Source organism: Stegostoma tigrinum, chromosome 22 (assembly GCF_030684315.1).
Source record: "Stegostoma tigrinum isolate sSteTig4 chromosome 22, sSteTig4.hap1, whole genome shotgun sequence".
Taxonomy (NCBI): domain Eukaryota; kingdom Metazoa; phylum Chordata; class Chondrichthyes; order Orectolobiformes; family Stegostomatidae; genus Stegostoma; species Stegostoma tigrinum.
Window position 1 is genome coordinate 9,923,825 of NC_081375.1, and position 19,569 is coordinate 9,943,393.

General features: G+C 39.5%; 1 protein-coding gene across 1 annotated transcript in view; it reads right to left on the reverse strand.

Annotated features, from left to right (window-relative positions):
- The window catches only part of psmd12 (proteasome 26S subunit, non-ATPase 12), a 38,334-nt gene that overhangs the window by 1,462 nt on the left and 17,303 nt on the right, over positions 1–19,569 (reverse strand). Inside the window, exons 5-10 of the mRNA XM_048554828.2 lie at positions 17,191–17,295; positions 15,544–15,693; positions 14,713–14,847; positions 12,752–12,864; positions 4,821–4,995; positions 167–244 (exon numbers count right to left, since the gene is read on the reverse strand). Of these exons, the coding sequence (XP_048410785.1) occupies positions 167–244; positions 4,821–4,995; positions 12,752–12,864; positions 14,713–14,847; positions 15,544–15,693; positions 17,191–17,295 (756 nt within the window). The remainder of the gene's footprint in view (positions 1–166; positions 245–4,820; positions 4,996–12,751; positions 12,865–14,712; positions 14,848–15,543; positions 15,694–17,190; positions 17,296–19,569) is intronic.

Genomic DNA, 19,569 nt, shown 5'->3' on the forward strand with positions numbered 1-19,569 from the left:
TGTTGATACACAGCTCAAAATACTTTTCCTTGAAACAAAAGTCAATTGATAATCATACTCGAAGATTTACATGCCTAAGATGTTCCAGTCTGGCGCCTGTAAACCCAATATGCTTACATGTTTCCTTGACATTCTGCATATAGATTACAGGAAATTTGATACTCACATCAACTGAAAGATCAAGAAGCTCTGCCATTCTCTTCATTGTGATTCGTGTGTAATATTTTGCCATTATTCGAATATTCTAAAAATTCAATGTCAAAACGAATTATTTTATTTTTCAAAGCAAGTTAAAGCTCAATAAAACTCATGCAATTTGAATAGAGCACAGAAAATTATCTATAGAATAGTTCATTGTACAGTGAAAAAAAATCTTAAAATGTATTAGTAAACTAGCTGGTGTTCCATAATGCTTCTCATTGTAAAGAATACATCGCTCTATTTTGTTCATGCAGCCTACAGTTATGGTATGCTCAGACATGTTCGGATAGAGAATTCCCATTATGAATGACATAAAATGCAAACTATTAATAAGGTGCAACCACAGCAATTGTACCTGGGGGTCAAGAAATGCACGCTTACATACACTTACTGTAGTAGATAATAATCTGTTATCAGAGTCATGTTACCAGTTTTCAGCATACTTGCCATGTGGGTTAGAAGGATGGGAGTTAAAATCCCCCTCTAGCACTTGAAGACCAAGATTCTCGAGTAGATTTGACCACAAAATACTAGACTAATACACCACACAGTACTGATGCATTGTCAAAGGTACTGTCATACAAATGACACTTTAAACCAACTTGCTTTCTCAGGTAGACTTTATACATCCAATGACCTATTTCACAGGACAGCTGTGGAGTTATCCCTAGTATTTGACAATATATAATGTCTCCATCCACAATACTACAGGTTCTTTGTTCACAGTCACATTTTTGTTGATGGGTTACGCCTCATTTATTACACAACAACGATGGTTATGTTGGAAAGCACTTCACTGACTGCAATGTAATTTGGGTCACAGATTGTGAAATGCACTATACAAAATCAATTTAATTTCCCTTCCCATGGGGAAAGCGCAGCCTCCTGTGCACAGACCAAAAATCTTGCAGTGTGGTTCCTATTTTGTTGAACTTTTGTTGCTGACTTCAACAAAAAGTTTTGTAGAATGTCCATACAACAATTTGGATCTTTCATTTCACTTTCTATTGTATCATGCTTGGGTACTGTTTGAGAAATTTGACGTGTAAGCCGAAAGACTGGGCAGAGTTGGCAAACATTTGAGCTGTATTTTTGCAATAGGATGGAAGTGGGTGAGCAATGAGAAAAATGAAGAAATCATAAGCAATGCCAATCTCCAGTCAATACAAGACCAGAAACTGCAACTGTTATCCCCTCATTCTCAGCACTCAAAAGATCAATTTCAGTGATCTCACTTCTACTTGTCAGAAAGATCACACAGTTAAATGAGGAATGAAACAAAAAAAAATTCTGCTGTTTATATTCTTATACCACAAGTTTTGAAAAGATGCCCAGAGGGCAATTAAAAATCAACCATGTTGCTGTGGGTCTGGAGTCACATCTTGCCCAGACAGGGTAAGGACAGCAGCTTCCTACCCTAAAAGGTTATTAGTGAACCAGATAGGTTTTTCCCCAATAATCAATTCATGGTCATCACTAGACTCTTCAATTCCAGACATTTATCAATTTTCAATTCCACCATCTGCCGTGGTGGGATTTGAACCTGGGTTTCCAGAACATTATAGAACATAGAACAGTACAGCACAGAACAGGCCCTTCAGCCCACAATGTTGTGCCGACCATTGATCCTCATGTATGCACCCTCAAATTTCTGTGACCATATACATGTCCAGCAGTCTCTTAAATGACCCCAATGACCTTGCTTCCACAACTGCTGCTGGCAACGCATTCCATGCTCTCACAACTCTCTGCGTAAAGAACCTGCCTCTGACATCCCCTCTATACTTTCCACCAACCAGCTTAAAACTATGACCCCCTCGTGCTAGCCATTTCTGCCCTGGGAAATAGTCTCTGGCTATCAACTCTATCTATGCCTCTCATTATCTTGTATACCTCAATTAGGTCCCCTCTCCTCCTCCTTTTCTCCAATGAAAAGAGACCGAGCTCAGTCAACCTCTCTTCATAAGATAAGCCCTCCAGTCCAGGCAGCATCCTGGTAAACCTCCTCTGAACCCTCTCCAAAGCATCCACATCTTTCCTATAATAGGGCGCCCAGAACTGGACGCAGTATTCCAAGTGCGGTCTAACCAAAGTTTTATAGAGCTGCAACAAGATCTCACGACTCTTAAACTCAATCCCCCTGTTAATGAAAGCCAAAACACCATATGCTTTCTTAACAACCCTGTCCACTTGGGTGGCCATTTTAAGGGATCTATGTATCTGCACACCAAGATCCCTCTGTTCCCCCACGCTGCCAAGAATCCTATCCTTAATCCTGTACTCAGCTTTCAAATTCAACCTTCCAAAATGCATCACCTCGCATTTATCCAGGTTGAACTCCATCTGCCACCTCTCAGCCCATCTCTGCATCCTGTCAATGTCCCGCTGCAGCCTACAACAGCCCTCTACACTGTCAACGACACCTCCGACCTTTGTGTCGTCTGCAAACTTGCTGACCCATCCTTCAATCCCCTCATCCAAATCATTAATAAAAATTACAAACAGTAGAGGCCCAAGGACAGAGCCCTGTGGAACCCCACTCACCACTGACTTCCAGGCAAAATATTTTCCTTCTACTACCACTCGCTGTCTTCTCTTGGCCAGCCAATTCTGTATGCAGACAGCTAAGTTCCCCTGTATCCCATTCCTCCTGACCTTCTGAATGAGCCTACCATGGGGAACCTTATCAAATGCCTTACTGAAGTCCATACACACCACATCCACAGCTCGACCCTCATCAACCTTTCTAGTCACATCCTCAAAAAACTCGATAAGGTTTGTAAGGCATGACCTACCCCTCACAAAGCCGTGTTGACTGTATTTGATCAAGCCATGCTCTTCCAGATGGTCATAAATCTTATCCCTCAGAATCCTTTCTAACACCTTGCAGACGACAGACGTGAGACTTACCGGTCTATAATTGCCGGGGATTTCCCTATTTCCTTTCTTGAAGAGAGGAATTACATTTGCCTCTCTCCAGTCCTCAGGTACGACTCCAGTGGAGAGCGAGGATGCAAAGATCTTCGCAAGTGGCGAAGCAATTGCATTTCTCGCTTCCCAAAGCAGCCGAGGACAAATCTGATCCGGGCCTGGTGACTTGTCAATCTTAATGTTTGACAAAATTTTCAGCACATCAGCTTCCTCTATCTCTATCCATTCCAGCATGCACACCTGCTCTTCAAAGGTTTCATTCACTACAAAGTTGGTTTCTTTCGTAAAGACAGAAGCAAAAAACTCATTTAGGGCTTCCCCTACCTCCTCAGGCTCCACACACAAGTTCCCTATGCTATCCCTGATCGGCCCTACTCTTTCTTTGACCATTCTCTTATTCCTCACGTAAGTGTAAAATGCCTTTGTGTTTTCCCGGATTCCTTCTGCCAAGCCTTTCTCGTGCCCCCTCCTGGCTCTCCTCAGACCATTTTTGAGCTCCTTCCTTGCCTGCATGTAATCCTCTCTAGCTGAATTTGACCCTAGCTTCCTCCACCTTATGTAAGCTACCTTCATCCTTTTCACAAGAAGCTCCACCGCTCTCGTCATCCAAGGTTCCTTAATCTTACCCCATCTGGGTTAACAATCCAATGATAATACCACTAGGCCCGTGCCGCCCCCCCCCAGACTTAATAGCTTAGCTAATGCCTAGTGGTATTATCACTGGACTGTTAATTCGGCAGCGCCAGGTAATGTTCTGGGGACCTGCGTTCGAATTCCGCTCTGGCGAATTGTGGAATTTGAATTCAATTAAAATCTACAATTAAAGAACCTATTGATAACCATGATTCCATTTTCAATTGTCTGGAATAACATGAGCATCCTTTATCTAGGACAGTATCAAGCTTCTTAAGTGTTCTGACAACTGCATTCAACTAGACTAGTGGGGAGTATTTTATCACACTCCTGACTTGATACTGAGCTATTCAATGTTGGTAATGCCATTGAATGCCTAGGGGTGATGGTCAGATTTGTTCTTGTTTGAGAAGTATCAACCTTGAATATTGTCTATAACCAAATGAGAAATCTCTGGAAAAACTCAGTCGGTCTAGCAGCATCTGTGAACAGAAAGCAGAGTTAAATGTTGAGTCCAGTGTCCCTTCTTAAAAACTGGACATTGTCCAGGTCTTGCCACATCTTAACATGGACTACTTTAGTATCTGGACACAGCATGATAAAAAGAGAATGTTGGATTTATTTTACTCAAGTTGCAGCAAGAAATTGAACTGTAGCATTTACTCTAGCTGAATGTTTCACAGCAAAACATTTTCAAATTTGTTTCATTTGTGAACAACAAAATGGGAGATAAGCTTGTCTGCTAAGAAGGGATTACAAGAGAAAAACAGGATTGTATTCAGCAAATCTTGCAGCAAGACTCAACAAATGGATAAGGAAATGTAATACTCAGCCACAAAACTATTGATATGTCCCTCTCAAGAGGTTAAAAAAGAAAATGAAGGTACCCTCAACTGAGGGGGAACATGTTAGCATGGATTCAGAACTGTTAATGGAACAAGATAAGGATAATGGGGGAAATTTTCATGAACGATAAGCAGCTTTGGCACACATTTTCTAACATTTAGAGAATATACTATGATTTCGACATTAACATTTAAACATTGCACACATACATGCTCCACTACACGGTTTTTTAGATCCTTCCATCTCTTATTTCCCTCTTCCGTGCTAGAAAAAACATCTGTGCAAACATTTTCAGGTAACTCTTCCCTCAGTTCCTTGCCATAATCCTCCTCCAGCGAGCTCCAACGCATAAGTTCCATTGTGGTAAACAGCTTCAGCAGATCTCTGTAAAACAGGCAGATAACCTTGCTGAGTGACAGTAAAGTACAACATAGCTTTAATGCACATAATTTTTGCTTGCAACCTTAGAATGCAAATCATAAAATACATGATCATAAAACTTTCTCTCTTCCTTATAATAATTCATTTTATGTTCTCTACAAGGTCAGTGCATCCATTGATTGCAAACAATGGGGAAGGTAATGGAGAAGGATCAAGCTTGGGTAAAATGCAACAAATCAAAGGATAGAATAGAGACGGAGACCAAAATACTAATGGGAAAATGAAGGTCAGGGAATGGCAGGAAGGGACAGAGGGGGAAAAAAAAAGCTAGGAATATACCAGTCAACACTAAACAAAGATTTTAAAAAAAAAGTACTGTATCTGAATGTGCATCAAGCAAGTGAATTGATAATGCACAATTCAGTGAATAAATATGATCCAATAGTCATTACTGACACAAGGATCGACTAATGTGGGTTAAATGACAGTCAAGAAGAATAGAAACCACTAGTTAAATGCAGAGGGGATCACGCGTAATCAATGGAGGTATTGATGCAATAGTTAGGGATGACCTTGCCTCAGGAGGTAAGGTTATAGAATTGGTTTGGATGGAGAAGAATAATAATGGGGATAGAGGTGGCAGTGATCTACAGACCTGTGTACAATAGCCACTATTTTGGGAAAATATATTTAAGTATTAGTATTGGGCTCTTGTGATATAGGGACAGCAATATAAATAAGTTAAAATCCTCCATGAGTAAAGTGGAAAATGGAATGGCACCCCTCCATGGAACAGCTTGATATCTGAATTTGACTTTTTCATAGTAGCCTTGAAAACAGACTTCACAGAATGTTTTTGGAATAGTTTCTTCGGGCAGCAACTGACCAGAGTTACGATATTTGGTACTGTGTAAAGGGACAAGATTAATTCCTCATCTGGGAATAAGGCAGTTGCACTTATAATACGATTGAATTTTACATACAGTTTGAAAGGGGGAAGATGGAGCCAAAGATTAATATTTGAAACTTGAATAAGGGCAACCAAGTGGGTATCTGCCATAGAATCATACAAGTGATACAGTATATAAAGGGGCCATTTAGCCCGTCTTGTCTATGCTGACCCTAAGAAACACATTCTAAAAGGTATCTTGCTTTACACAGCTCATCATCCTGCAGCTTACAGCACTTAAGGTGCAGATCCTGGTACTTTTTAAAGAGTTTAGGGTCTCTGCCTCCAGCACCAACTCAGGCAGCAAATTCCAGACATGCACTGCACAAAAATATCTTTCCTCACGTTCCCTCTAATCCTCTGCCACTTCGCCTGAATCTATGACCCCCTGGTTTTTTCACTCTCTACCAAGGGAAATAGGTTCCTCCTGACTACTCAAATCTCTACCCCTCACAACTGTGCACACCTCAATCTTCTCTGTTCCAAGGAATACACCCCCAACCCTCCATAATCTTAGACCTCGCAACCTACCAGTAAATCTTCTCTGCTCTCTCTCCAGTGCAATTTCGTCCTTCCTGTAATGCGATGACCAGAACTGTTCATAATACTTCAGTTGTGGCCTCACCAGCACCTTATACAATTTCATCATTATACCCCTATTTGTGTGTTCTGTACCTCTGCCAATGGAGAAGAGCATTCCATCGGCTTCTTTACAACTTTATCTACATATACTGCTATCTTTAGGGACCTTTGCATTTGCACGCTGAAATCACTCACTTCACCGGTCCCTCTCAGTTTCTTCTTGTTTAACATGTATTCCCCTTTACAGTTGGGCCTGCCTAAATGCATTTCCTCACTTGAGGTGAACTCCTGTCATCTTCCTGCCCGTTCCACTAACCCATCTACAAAATTTTGGAGCACTATTACCCACTACATGACTAAGTTTTGTGCCATCTGTAAATTTCTATAATTGCGTCCCCTGTATTCAAGTCCAAATTGTTAATGTATTGAAAACAAAAAACAAGCAGGAATCTCAACATCCAAGACCTGCAGAAAATCACTTGAAACAGCTTTCCATTCACAAGGGCAGTCATTGACCATCACCCTTTGTTTCCTGTTACTAAGCCAACTTAAAGTTCAATTTGGCACATTACCCTGTACCCCACAAGCTCTTACATTTTTGACCAGTCTGTTTTGTGGGACCTTCTGAAATGCTATATTAAACTTCATGTAGAAAACATCCAGTGCACTACCCTAAATCCTCACCACTTCCTCAAATCATTCAATTTTTTTTTAAATATTGCAAATATTTTTTCATGTCCTCTGATTTCCTTATTTCTTTTTTCATTTGATCTCTATACTATCTATACTTCTCTAGGTAATCTGTGGTGACCAGTTTTTTTGTGACGATCATAAGCTTTCTTTTTCTGTTCAACATTTGCCTGTATTTCTCTAGGCAACCATGTGTTCTAGATTTGGCAGTACAATTCTTCTTATGTTGGAGGAAATATATTTGCTTTACGCCCTATGGATCTCATTTGTTCGTGCCTCCCACTGGTTTAATCGCTTTAATAGTCCTGTCCAGTCCATATCAACCTAATCCACAGGTCAGTTTTGTAAAATTTGCTTTCCCCCAGTTAAAAAAAAAATTATTCTTGATTTATTTATGTTCTTTTCCTTAATACTACTAAATCTAACCAAACTGTCAAAGGCTAGGAATACTGTATCAAGTAACTCCCCAGAGCCTGTCCACCATCTACAATGCACAAGTCAGGAATACTCCCCACTTGCCTGCATGGGTGGAGCTCCAGCAACTCTCAAGAACCTTGAAACCATTTACGGCAAAGCAGCCTGACCGATTGACACCACATCCATAAGCATCCACTCCCTCCACCAATGCTTAGCAGAATTGTGTATTATCTATAAGACACAATGTAGAAATTCACCAAAAATCCTGAGACAACATCTTCCAAAGCCATGACTATTTCTGTCTAGAGGGACAAGGGCAGCAGATACATAGGAACACCACCCCTGCAAGTTCCCTAAGCTACTCCCCATCCTGACTTGGAAATATATTGTTGTTCTTTCAGTGTCTGGGTCAAAATCCTTCCCCCAGCAATGGCATGGAGAGTCAACCCACAGCACGTGGACTACAGCGATTCAAGAGGTAGTTCCCCACCACCTTCAAGAACAACTAGTGATGGGCAATAAAATGCTTGCCATCCAGTGATGCCCGTGCCCCAACAGTGAATTTAAAAAGTAGTAGTAGTTTGGTTACTAGCCTCTGTGACAATTTTATTACTTTATGAGGTGTATTTGGTCCTTCTGTTTTTGGAGAGGGTTTGAGACGAAATGCTGAAATGACTTCCCAAGTAAACAGGCTCTGAGGCTTTGGCCATTTTTAAATAAAAGTTAATACAATAGAAGCAACATGAATAAGTGGAGTCAGGGCGTGACAAAACCAAGTTTTACATTAGCTTTTGATTTTGAAGAAATTAGATTTTGAAGTTGGCTGTGGAACTGTTATACATCTCTCTCAGCCACATGAAAAAGGTGGAGTTCTCTCTCTCAGCCCAAATTCGCTTTTGGACTGGAGAAACATCACATGCGAGAATCTACTTTATGGAATTTGCCAATGTCAAGGTTGTGATTGAGATATTACAATAGTTGCTGTTTAGTAGTTAAACATTCTATTATGCCTTCCAATCAAGTTTAGAACATAGAACATTACAGCACAGTGTACAGGCCCTTCGGCCCTCGATGTTGTGCCGACCTGTCACACCGATCTCAAGCCCATCTAACCTACACTATTCCATGTACGTCCATATGCTTGTCCAATGACGACTTGAATGCACCTAAAGTTGGCGAATCTACTACTGTTGCAGGCAAAGCGTTCTATTCCCTTACTACTCTGAGTAAAGAAACTACCTCTGACCTCTGTCCTATATCTTTCACCCCTCAATTTAAAGCTATGCCCCCTCGTGCTCGCTGTCACCATCCAAGGAAAAAGGCTCTCCCTATCCACCCTATCTAACCCTCTGATTATTTTATATGTCTCAATTAAGTCACCTCTCAACCTTCTTTTAACGAAAACAGCCTCAAGTCCCTCAGCCTTTCCTCATAAGGCCTTCCCTCCATACCAGGCAACATCCTAGTAAATCTCCTCTGCACCCTTTCCAAAGCTTCCACATCCTCCTTATAATGCGGTGACCAGAACTGTACGCAATACTCCAATTGCGGCCGCACCAGAGTTTTGTACAGCTTCACCATAACCTCTTGGTTCCAGAACTCGATCCCTCTATTAATAAAAGCTAAAACACTGTATGCCTTCTTAACAGCCCTGTCAACCTGGGTGGCAACTTTCAAGGATCTGTGTACATGGACACCGAGATCTCTCTGCTCATCTACACTGCTAAGAATCTTACCATTAGCCCTGTACTTTGCCTTCCGGTTACTCCTACCAAAGTGCATCACCTCACACTTGTCTGCATTAAACTCCATTTGCCACCTCTCAGCCCAGCTCTGCAGCTTATCTATGTCTCTCTGCAACCTACAGCATCCTTCGTCACTATCCACAACTCCACCGACCTTAGTGTTGTCTGCAAATTTACTAACCCATCCTTCTACGCCCTCATCCAGGTCATTTATAAAAATGACAAACAGCAGTGGACCCAACACCGACGCCTGCGGTACACCACTAGTAACTGGTCTCCCGGATGAACATTTCCCATCAACTACCACCCTCTGTCTTCTTTCAGCAAGCCAATTTCCGATCCAAACTGCTATATCTCGCACAATTCCATTCCTCCGCATTTTGTACAATAAATTAAATTACACAAAATCCTTACTTCTTGCTTGTACTTTAGCTGGGTATATGAGTAAAGTACATTTTGCTTAAAGTTGAATAGGATAACTGAATACAACACTTTAAACTTGCGTTTAAAAAACAGTTAGAGTCTAGGCTATCTCCTTGACATATTTGAAGGGGCACAAATCTTCTCAAAACTCGCTATATTTGAAGGGGGCTGTTTGTTCTGGTCCATAACACCCGATATGGTCACACACCAGCCAGTCTTCATTGCCCAAAATGAAATCCAGAACTGGCTCCTTGTCAGGATGGTCACATATGGTTTCCGAAGAGAAGAAAAAAAGTCCCGAACACAGTACATGACTTTTTCACCCTCAATGCCTTGTATATTGTTTAAAACCCAGTTGATATTGGAGTGGTTTAAGCCTTCTACTAGTATTGCTCTCATTTCTTCAAGCATAAATTTGTTTACATTCTGTTCTTCTATCTCTCTTTCACTGTTTGGAGGTCTGTACTATATTCCTAATAATGCGACTGCCCCTTTATTCATAAGCACAACCCATAAACCATTATTTGTTAATCTGTTTAGTATATCATTCCTTCTCACAAATACAAGTGATGCTGTAACCAAAACCACTAAACCCCAACCCCTTCCTTTTTTGGTCATCCACTCAATCCTGCCTGAAAACTCTACTTCCAGGAATATTGAGTTGCAAGAACAATTCAAAGGCTACTTACTATTATTAAAAACTACTTGAAAATATTAATCACGCTACAGAAGCAGTAAATTGGAGCACAAGATAGGCCTCCAAGCATAGCCCTTTTTAAAGAAAGCTACAAACAAATGCATTTGCATTCATACAGTAGTTTAATATTTTTCTTTATTTCCTGAAAATGTTAAATTGTTAGAACTAGTTAAGACCTTTTTAAAAATCAAGTCTCTTGGCACACTAATTTCTTCTAAATCTAAATTTCTTCAAAATTGAAAGCTAATATATAACCTGGTTTTGTCAGACCCTGACTCCACTTATTGATGCTGCTTCTATTGTATTTAAAAATGCCCAAAGCCTCAGAGCCTGTTTACTTAGTAAGTCATCGCAGCATTTCTGTCCCTAATTTGTTCTACTACTTTTTAATCCACTTGTGGGACATGGACATCACTGGTGGCCAGCAGTTATTGGTCTTCCCAGTCACCCTTGAAGGTGTTAGTGAGCTACCTTCTTGAACTGCTTGCAGTCCATGTGCTTCAGGCAGAATCACAGTGCTCTGAGAAAAGAAATTCTAGGATGTTGAGTGGCTTGAAGGGGAACTTGTAGGTGGTTTTGTTTCCATGTATGTGCTGCCCTTGTCCTTCTGGATGGAAATGATCATAGGTCTGGAAGATGTAGTCAGAGGATCTTTGTCAAATTTCTGCAGTGCATTTTGTAGATCGTACCACACTGCTGCTACTCAACATCAGTGATGGTGGGAAGTGGATGCCTGTGGATGTAGTGCCAATCAAGTTTGTCCTGGATGGTGTAAAACTTCAAGTGTTATTGGAGCTGCACCGATCCAGGCTCGTGGGAAGAATTACATTACAGCCCTTACATGTGCCTTGTAGACAATGGACAGGCTTCGGGAGTCAGGAGGTGATTTACTTACCACAGTGCTCCTAGGCTCTGACCTGCTCTTGCAGCCATTGCGTTTAAAAGGGGATTCCAGTTGAGCTTCTGATCAATGCTAACCTACCTACTTCACAAGCCTTGCATTGCCATCCCACACTACATGGTTACTACAGTTTTTTACCATGAGATGGTCAAGTCAAATTATTTGATTATCTGGCTGCTGGTTGAGTTTTTAAGCTTTGAATTAATCTTGAGGAAAAAAAAAAACCAGGTAACAAGCCATCATTCAATCAGAGCAATGTCCTAATCAACAAGTTTGTACACTTATGCCTAGTCTTGCTTTTAAAAATGCACAACTTAACCGGAATACTGTAATCAAATGACATGGAACTCACGATACCACGGATGAAGATCTAGAACAATTATCTTTCTGTACACTCAGCAGCTACTATTCACACGAAAGACTCGATGATAGCTGTCTCCAAGCTGGGTCTGCAGCAAAACCTAGCTGGAACTTAAGTGTGCAATTCCAGAATTTAAAAAATGTTGGGTAACAGTCAGAAGTAGACAGCACAACTCAGAGCTGCTAAAATCAATTGCAATGGCCCAATCACTATCCCATTTGAGATCTATCAATATCGAACACATCAGAGATTAAATTCATTTGCAGCCTTGACTCAGTGGTAGCACTCTCACTTTAGTGTGAAGGATGTGAGCTTTAAATTGAACTTCATGACTCAAACACATAGAATAATTTGGTCCTTTGTTTTGGTATTGATGGACAGCTACATAGTCAGAAATCAGATTTTATGGGCGATATCAAAATCAGGATCCCATGTGCCATCGTTGAAGATACAATGGAATTATTCAAATGATAGTGTTTTCCTTGTTGTCTGAGCCAACATTTATTACAGAAATGCCATTAAATGCCTAACTAACTGGTATTTATTAGTTAACAATGTGGAACTGGATGAACACAGCAGGCCAAGCAGCACCTTAGGTGCACAAAAGCTGACGTTTCGGGCTTGGACCCTTCATCAGATCTGATGAAGGGTCCAGGCCCGAAACGTCAGCTTTTGTGCTCCTACGATGCTGCTTGGCCTGTGTTCATTCAGCTCCACACTTTGTTATGTCAGATTCTCCAGCATTTGCAGTTCCCATTATCTCTGGTATTTATTAGTTGTATTCTTCAGCTATTTTGGGACCTAATTATTTCAGATTGTCTGTTGCATTAGTTTATGTAACTGAACTGTAGCTACATTTCAGAAGCAATTAATTAGCGCTTAATAGTATTTAAGGCTATCCTTAAGATATGAACTGTGCAGGTTCTTCCACCAAGACAGTGGCAGCTCTTTTTTGAAACTCAATTTATTTTTCTCATTTTAAACTTCACTGTACCTGTACTTGGGAATCTCTTCAAGTCTTTTGTCCAGACTAATTCTGTGAACTAGGTCGGATTGCTCATTATCATAGGGAGCGAGGATTGCATACAAAACGACACTCTTCAAAGCCTGGGGTGTTATAAAGTAAAGGAAATTAAAACCTAAGTTTAAATAAATTCAAAACAGCATACACATGAATTAACAGCCTAACAAAATGCAGGACTGGTATTACCATTTGAATTTCCAAAAACATATTACAATTGCTAACTGCGGAATTGTGAAATATTGAATAGTTTAACTAGATAGTTAAAGAAATCCCAAATTTATCAGACACTGCAGATAACAAACTGCTCTGTTTATGAGAGTTAGTTGATTCAAAGAACATAAGGTAGAAACAGAACAGCTGTTCTCTAAAGAGGATTCTTTCAATATAAATTCTTGAAGTATATTCCTTTCCATCTCTAACTGACCATACCTCCCTTTAGCTTGCAAAACATTCAAGTTCCTGGTCAAAACTTCATATAAATCCACAACATTATTTTGGTGATGCATAATTTGAGAAATTAACTTCAGCACATTCAATTCAATTTCTCTTAAAAACATGCTTTCATCTGCCAGAACAAGCAACACTAATAACTGTTAGATTTGATGAAAACTTATACCAAAGTACATGTTTTCCCAAATCAGAATACTTTCTAAATAAATATTTAATCAATTAACACTACATAGCAAATAATCAGGACATTGGGACAGCTTTTGGTATTTACTTGTTTGTATCTTACAAACTACATCTGCAAAAGTATTGTGGGTCAATCTATCTTTGGTTTTTCTGGTCACTTTTCCCAACATCATCACCGTCTTGTTTTACCCTGCATTCTTAATACTTCATACTATTTCTAACCTGAAGTTGACAGGCTCATTTTCCAAACAATGCAAAATGTACTGATTGCTATTTTCCTCTTTAAAGCAAATAAAGATTTTGAAAAAGCAACTGCGTGCAGAATCTCCTTTCAAAAGATGACAATGTTAAGATTTTACATTATTCTTAAATAATTATCATCATGATGAATATGGAAGAAGCGGTAAGTTAGGATGGTGGGAATCTTTATTGCTATTTGAAATATAAATTATCCACATATTGAAAGATACAGACTATTGACATAATTCCAAATTGACAAAGCATCATTCATAATCATTTTGCAGAATCAGAGTTTGCAATCACTGAAAGGAAATTAATACATTGTAAAAGTCATTGTCATTTAATCATTAATTTGCACTACTACTTAACCCAAGAGAATATTTTATACAATATCTCTCTATCACTGGACTGTAGCCTTTAAAAACTGTACTACATTTACCCAACAGGTTCCAAATTAGCAATTCATCATTAATGGAACTTGTTTTACGTTCCAACTTTGGCAAAGCTGATTCTTGCAGCCAAAGTCCCAATGACAGACTGGAAAGCCAAGGAATAGGATTAAACTCTTAGAACAAGGGGCAATTGTTGTGTTACACGATGCTTTCAGAAATTAGTAACATCAAAATATTCAAGTAGACAGAGAAATTATGACCAATTGTTGCCTCAGATACTGCCATCAGCATACAAGAAGCCTCTCACTGGCTGGGCTGTTTCTTTTTGAGTAAGATGAAATGGAAGGAGGAGGAAATGCAAGTACCTAATATGAGCTTCACTTTTTCTGGCCCCAAAGCAAATGTCATAATCTATGAGAGTATCTATGATAAGAAATTCTGATGGTCAAAAGAATTCTAAGGGACAATATTTGGCAACAAGCTGGTTTTACACACAGAAATCTTCATTAGTGTTTCAGAAAAGAGGTCATTGTGAAGAGTTCCAAGCTGGAAGGTGATCAAGAATTATCCACAAACAGCACAAGAACAAAGAAGATCGACTGTTGCTGTATTTACACCCAACAACTTAATTACCACACTCCAGCATAACCAATACCAGCTCTTTACCTGTTGCCATTTTGTACTCTCTGCTTGGATACATGGTGTGTCATAGATGGCACGATAATGCTTGCAGATGGACAGATAGGATCCCTCGTGTTGATCAACTTGAATCATTAGGTTGTAGTATTTCAACTTCAGTTCCTGTTAAACGGTATCAAACTGCATTGATATCACTGCAGATGTGTTCAATTAAAAATGGCTTAACAATCATTCACCTAGGTGTTGCTTCTCATCTGTTGTTAGTCAGATAGAGACCAACTCAAAATGGAAGTAATTTAAACAGAAAGCCATCTTAATTTAAGAAAATGCAGCACAATAAAGATCACAAGGCCTGCTTTGTGTTCAAACATAATTACTGCGCTAGGGACCCTGCTGCTGCCTTAAAGAAGATTGCCTTATGTCTCCACCAAAAAAAAAGGACAGTGTCAGATTTCTCACATGCATAACTACTTTTCAATATTGAGCTATTCAGCCAAAACCCACTTTCTCCTCGTCAATGCCTCTAACCCATAGAGCTTTGCACTTTTATACAACTTGCCTTCGGTCTCTATCAAAATTATTTCCATGTTGTTATTGCAAACAATATAACTACAGGAAAGTTGCACTCCAATTTCCACACTTAATTTCTGTTCACCCAGTACAACCATTATAATTTGAGATAAAGCAAAATTTAGAATTCTATGTTATAATCGAACAAAACATGGTGATGATACCCCATCACTGCAACATCAGTTTCAAGTATGAAAAAGCAATTCTGGCTCTCTTTACAGCTTGGAAATATGGAAATTGGTGATTTCATCCATGAATTAATATAATTTTAAAAAGCACATCAAATACCTCAGTATTTTCCCCTTGGAAGAATTTTGTGTTTATTTTTTTGCTGATGATTTGGGTTCGAATGTAATCCTTTACAGCCAAACAAAGTCTCATTTGCTCTAAGATAAATTCAACCTTTTCTTTCTTCTCCATTGACCCATAGGTTTCAACCTGTTTGTTCAAGACCAGAAAAATATGTTTTTTAGAAGTGTAATAGAAATGTTATTTAATCAAAATACCAGGATGCTGTGAATCTAAAATGAAGACAAATTACTGGAGAAACTCAGCAGATCTGGTAGCATCTGTGGAGAAAGTAACAGAGTTAATACATTGCTTTGAGAGATGTAGGCATCAAATGAGAGCGATAGGAAGCTGGTCTAAATGATAGGTGTTAAAAGAAGAAAATGCTTGTCACCTGCTGCCAGCAAAGCCAACAAGACGTGGTTGGGGTAGTGGTGATTTGCAGAATGAGATAAAGGCAAGACTGACATGTTGTGAAGGTGGAGATCTCAATATTGAGTCCTAGGGGCTACACAATGCCTAACAAAAAAAAATTTTGTTTCTCCAGTTTGTGTTGATCTTAGTTGGAACACTGTAGAACGGACAGGGCAAAAATGTTAGCTTTGGAACAAGGGGATTTATTGGAAGAGCCGTCTGTATCTGGTCCTGCCCAGGTAAAAGAGACCAGATTAAACAGCAAATAGAGAAAACTAGATTGAAAGCTGTGGAAGCAAAGTGCTGCTTCACATGGGAGATGTATTTGGGGGTTTGCACACTGAGAAGGGAGAGGTGAATGAGCAAGCATCGCACTTTCTGCAATTGCGTGGAGTGCTGACTTCAGAAGTGGGAATGAGGTGATGACAGAGTGGACAGGATGTTTAAGAGAGAATGGTACCTGCAGAATTCTGACAGTGAAGATGCTTAGCAGTTGGGACAGCAGATGAATGGGAATGCCTCATTCTGCAGGTTCCCCTCCAAGTCACAAACATGAAAGTATGTGCTCATTCCTTCACTGTCACTGGGTCAAAATTTTACATTCTCCTCTTAACAGGATTGTAGGTGTCTCGAAGCCCCAAGGATTGAAGCAGTTCAAGAAGGCAAATCACCATCACCACTTTCTGTAGGTCAATTAGAGATGAACTCTAAGGCTGGCCTATTCAGAGACATCAACATCTCTTGAACAAATAAGAAAAACAAACTCTGCTTCATTCAAACTTCAATGCCTTACTGGATTTTTTTTTTAAAAATTGACACAGGTCTGTCATAAGTCAAGCAAAATGCTTTGATACTAAACTCACGTGTTTGACAATCAACCTCACGGGATGGTAACAAGATATTTCTACATGAAACATTTCATTCTGTGTTTTGTTAATCAATAAATTTGAAGTGAAATTTGCAAGACAACATCAGTATTCTAATTTCTTTGTGAAAAAGGAAAACATAGGACAAAAAGAAGAGAGGAGCTTTTGATCTCTGTTGATCAAGTTCAAGTTGTAACATGAATCTGAAATTAAAAAACAGAAGTCTAAGCTGAAAAGGCATTTTTGGGTCTGATCCAACAGCAATTTGATTAATTTCCTTTGTTAGATAGGAATTAACTGTTCTAATTATTTCAGGAAATCCTCGAATCATTAAAAGCAAGAACCTTTTACAAGCTTAAATGTTCACCTGAAGCTCTTGCAAAATAGAAGCAGCTTCTTTCAGCTCCCCAGCCTCCTCCTTTATCATGGCTAAGTGTTTGGTTAAACGAGCACGTTCAATTTCCACGTAAATCTGGAAAAACAAACAGTTTGTATGTAGGAGTAATTTTGTTTTGCTATGTTCAGCTTTTGATCCACTCTCTACTATCCTTAAAAGCATTTTTCCATGCATTACATGTAACAATACAAATTGGGGAGGTCACAAGTATAAGTTGTTAGATCCTAATATGAATTTGATTGAAACGTTGCACAAAGTCTGGAGAAGCAACATTGTTATTAGTTGTTTGGAACATGCTTGCTACAAATAACATCCAGTACTATTTCTTGTCTGTTAGCTCAATGTGCATTACATACTAGGAATTAGCATTGATCAGTTCATGTGCATGAAACAAATTAAGAGTTTTTAGAAATTTCAACACAAAGCAATTGTTTTTGGAATAGTATGCCCGTGGATTCTCTGGCTGGCTTAGACTAGATGAGACGGATCATATGAACAGAAATAACTTGGTAATAAATATTGTGCAGAAAAACTGCAAGCACTGCAACAATATTCTTGCCTTGATTTACTGCCTCTAAGGCAGGGCAGGCAAAAATATAGGCATAATACTGACCCTTCAAACAACAGTTAATAAATAAGTGACTCAGATACCTTACTACGCAAGTACACCAAATGGTTTGATCAGTGTTTGTTGGGTTTTTAGATGTGCTATTATAAGAATGTTGTTAAAGAATGGTAAAATTGATTTTATTACATGCAACTTTCGCTCTGCTGCTTGTAGAGTTTACAAGCATGCAAGAATTAATCTCTATCTCAGGAGTCAAAAATAGTCTTAGGGAGTTGCTACCATCCATTAAATGAGATTCTAGCATTGGTAGTGCCTTCAAGAATTTGTGATTTCCTAAGAAAAAGATCTTCCCGCTTCATGTAACATACAAAATCTTTTCAAAATCAGAAAAGCTGAAAAGGTTACTCACTGTCTTCAGTCAAAATTTAAATTTCACAAGGAAAATTACTTGCACGTGGCTTTTTTTTTTAAAAAACAGACTTTGCTTTCTCCTTCCTTCAGTGTCAGGTTGGTCTCAATCAGTACAATTGTTTTCAAGTTAAGGGTTTATTCACTCCACGAATAATCTATAACAGTTACAGTAAAGGACGGGTGCTACACTGCTGGAGGTGCCATCTTAGGATGAAACATTATAATAAAAACATAAAAGGCCCATGGTACTATTCAGGGTGTTCGGTACAATGTCCAGGCCAGCATTATTCCTTTGAAATGTCTTTGAACCAATGCAGCTAATGGACAATAATCGACGTGTTGATGCTGCGGATGTTATTGATGTCTACAGTAACTGAAAAGAGGCACATAAGGTGTGAGAATTGATTCTTTATCCAGTGACTTGCCATTGATCTTGATAGTCAAAGAACAGTGTTGTAGAGCAGGAGTATGTTGGTAGAGGATGACATCTTCTGGATGTTTCGCCTAAGGCTCGTTCTCTCAAATGTCTTCATGAATAACTGACAAAACATTGGAACCCAATCTCCAAGTGTGCAAATAGACAAGTCCTGTCTCTTTTCTGTAGCTTGAGGACAGGTGTTGGGACGGTCCTCGAGACTACACACAACTGGCTATTCGTCCTTCAGAGAAGCTCGACATCTCTGATGAAGGGCTGAGGCCCAAAACGTCAGCTTTTGTGCTCCTGAGATGCTGCTTGGCCTGCTGTGTTCATCCAGCTTCACACTTTATTATCTTGGATTCTCCAGCATCTGCAGCTCCCATTATCTCTGATCAACTGGAAGGTTGATGTGTATGGGGGTGCGGCACTTGAATTTCTGTGGGCAGCTAAATTTGAAAAAGGACACACCATAATTTTTTTTATGCGATTGGAAGTTAAGCGTGAGGTGATGCACTTGGGCAGGACAAACAAAGCATAGAATACATGATAAATGGTAGGACTTTGGGGAACACAGTTGATCAGAGGATCCTTGATGTACATGTCCACCCAGTCCCTTACGATAGAGCGACAGGTAGATAAAGTGGTTAAGGCAGCATATGGGTAACTTGCCTTTCTTATTTGAGGTATACAGTTTAACAACAGGGAGGTTATGTTGGACTTGGATAAAATGTTGGTTAGTATGGAATCTACATCGGCAGAGAGATATGATTACACTAGAGATGGTGCAGAGAAAATTTACCAGGAAGTTGCCTGCACCAAACAGTTTCAGGAATGAACAGAGATAGGACAGACAGGGGTTGTTTTCCTTAGGGCAGAGGAGACTGAGGGGGAACATGATTGAGATGGATAAAATTATGGGAGACACTGGGTAAACAGAAAGGAACTTCTCCCT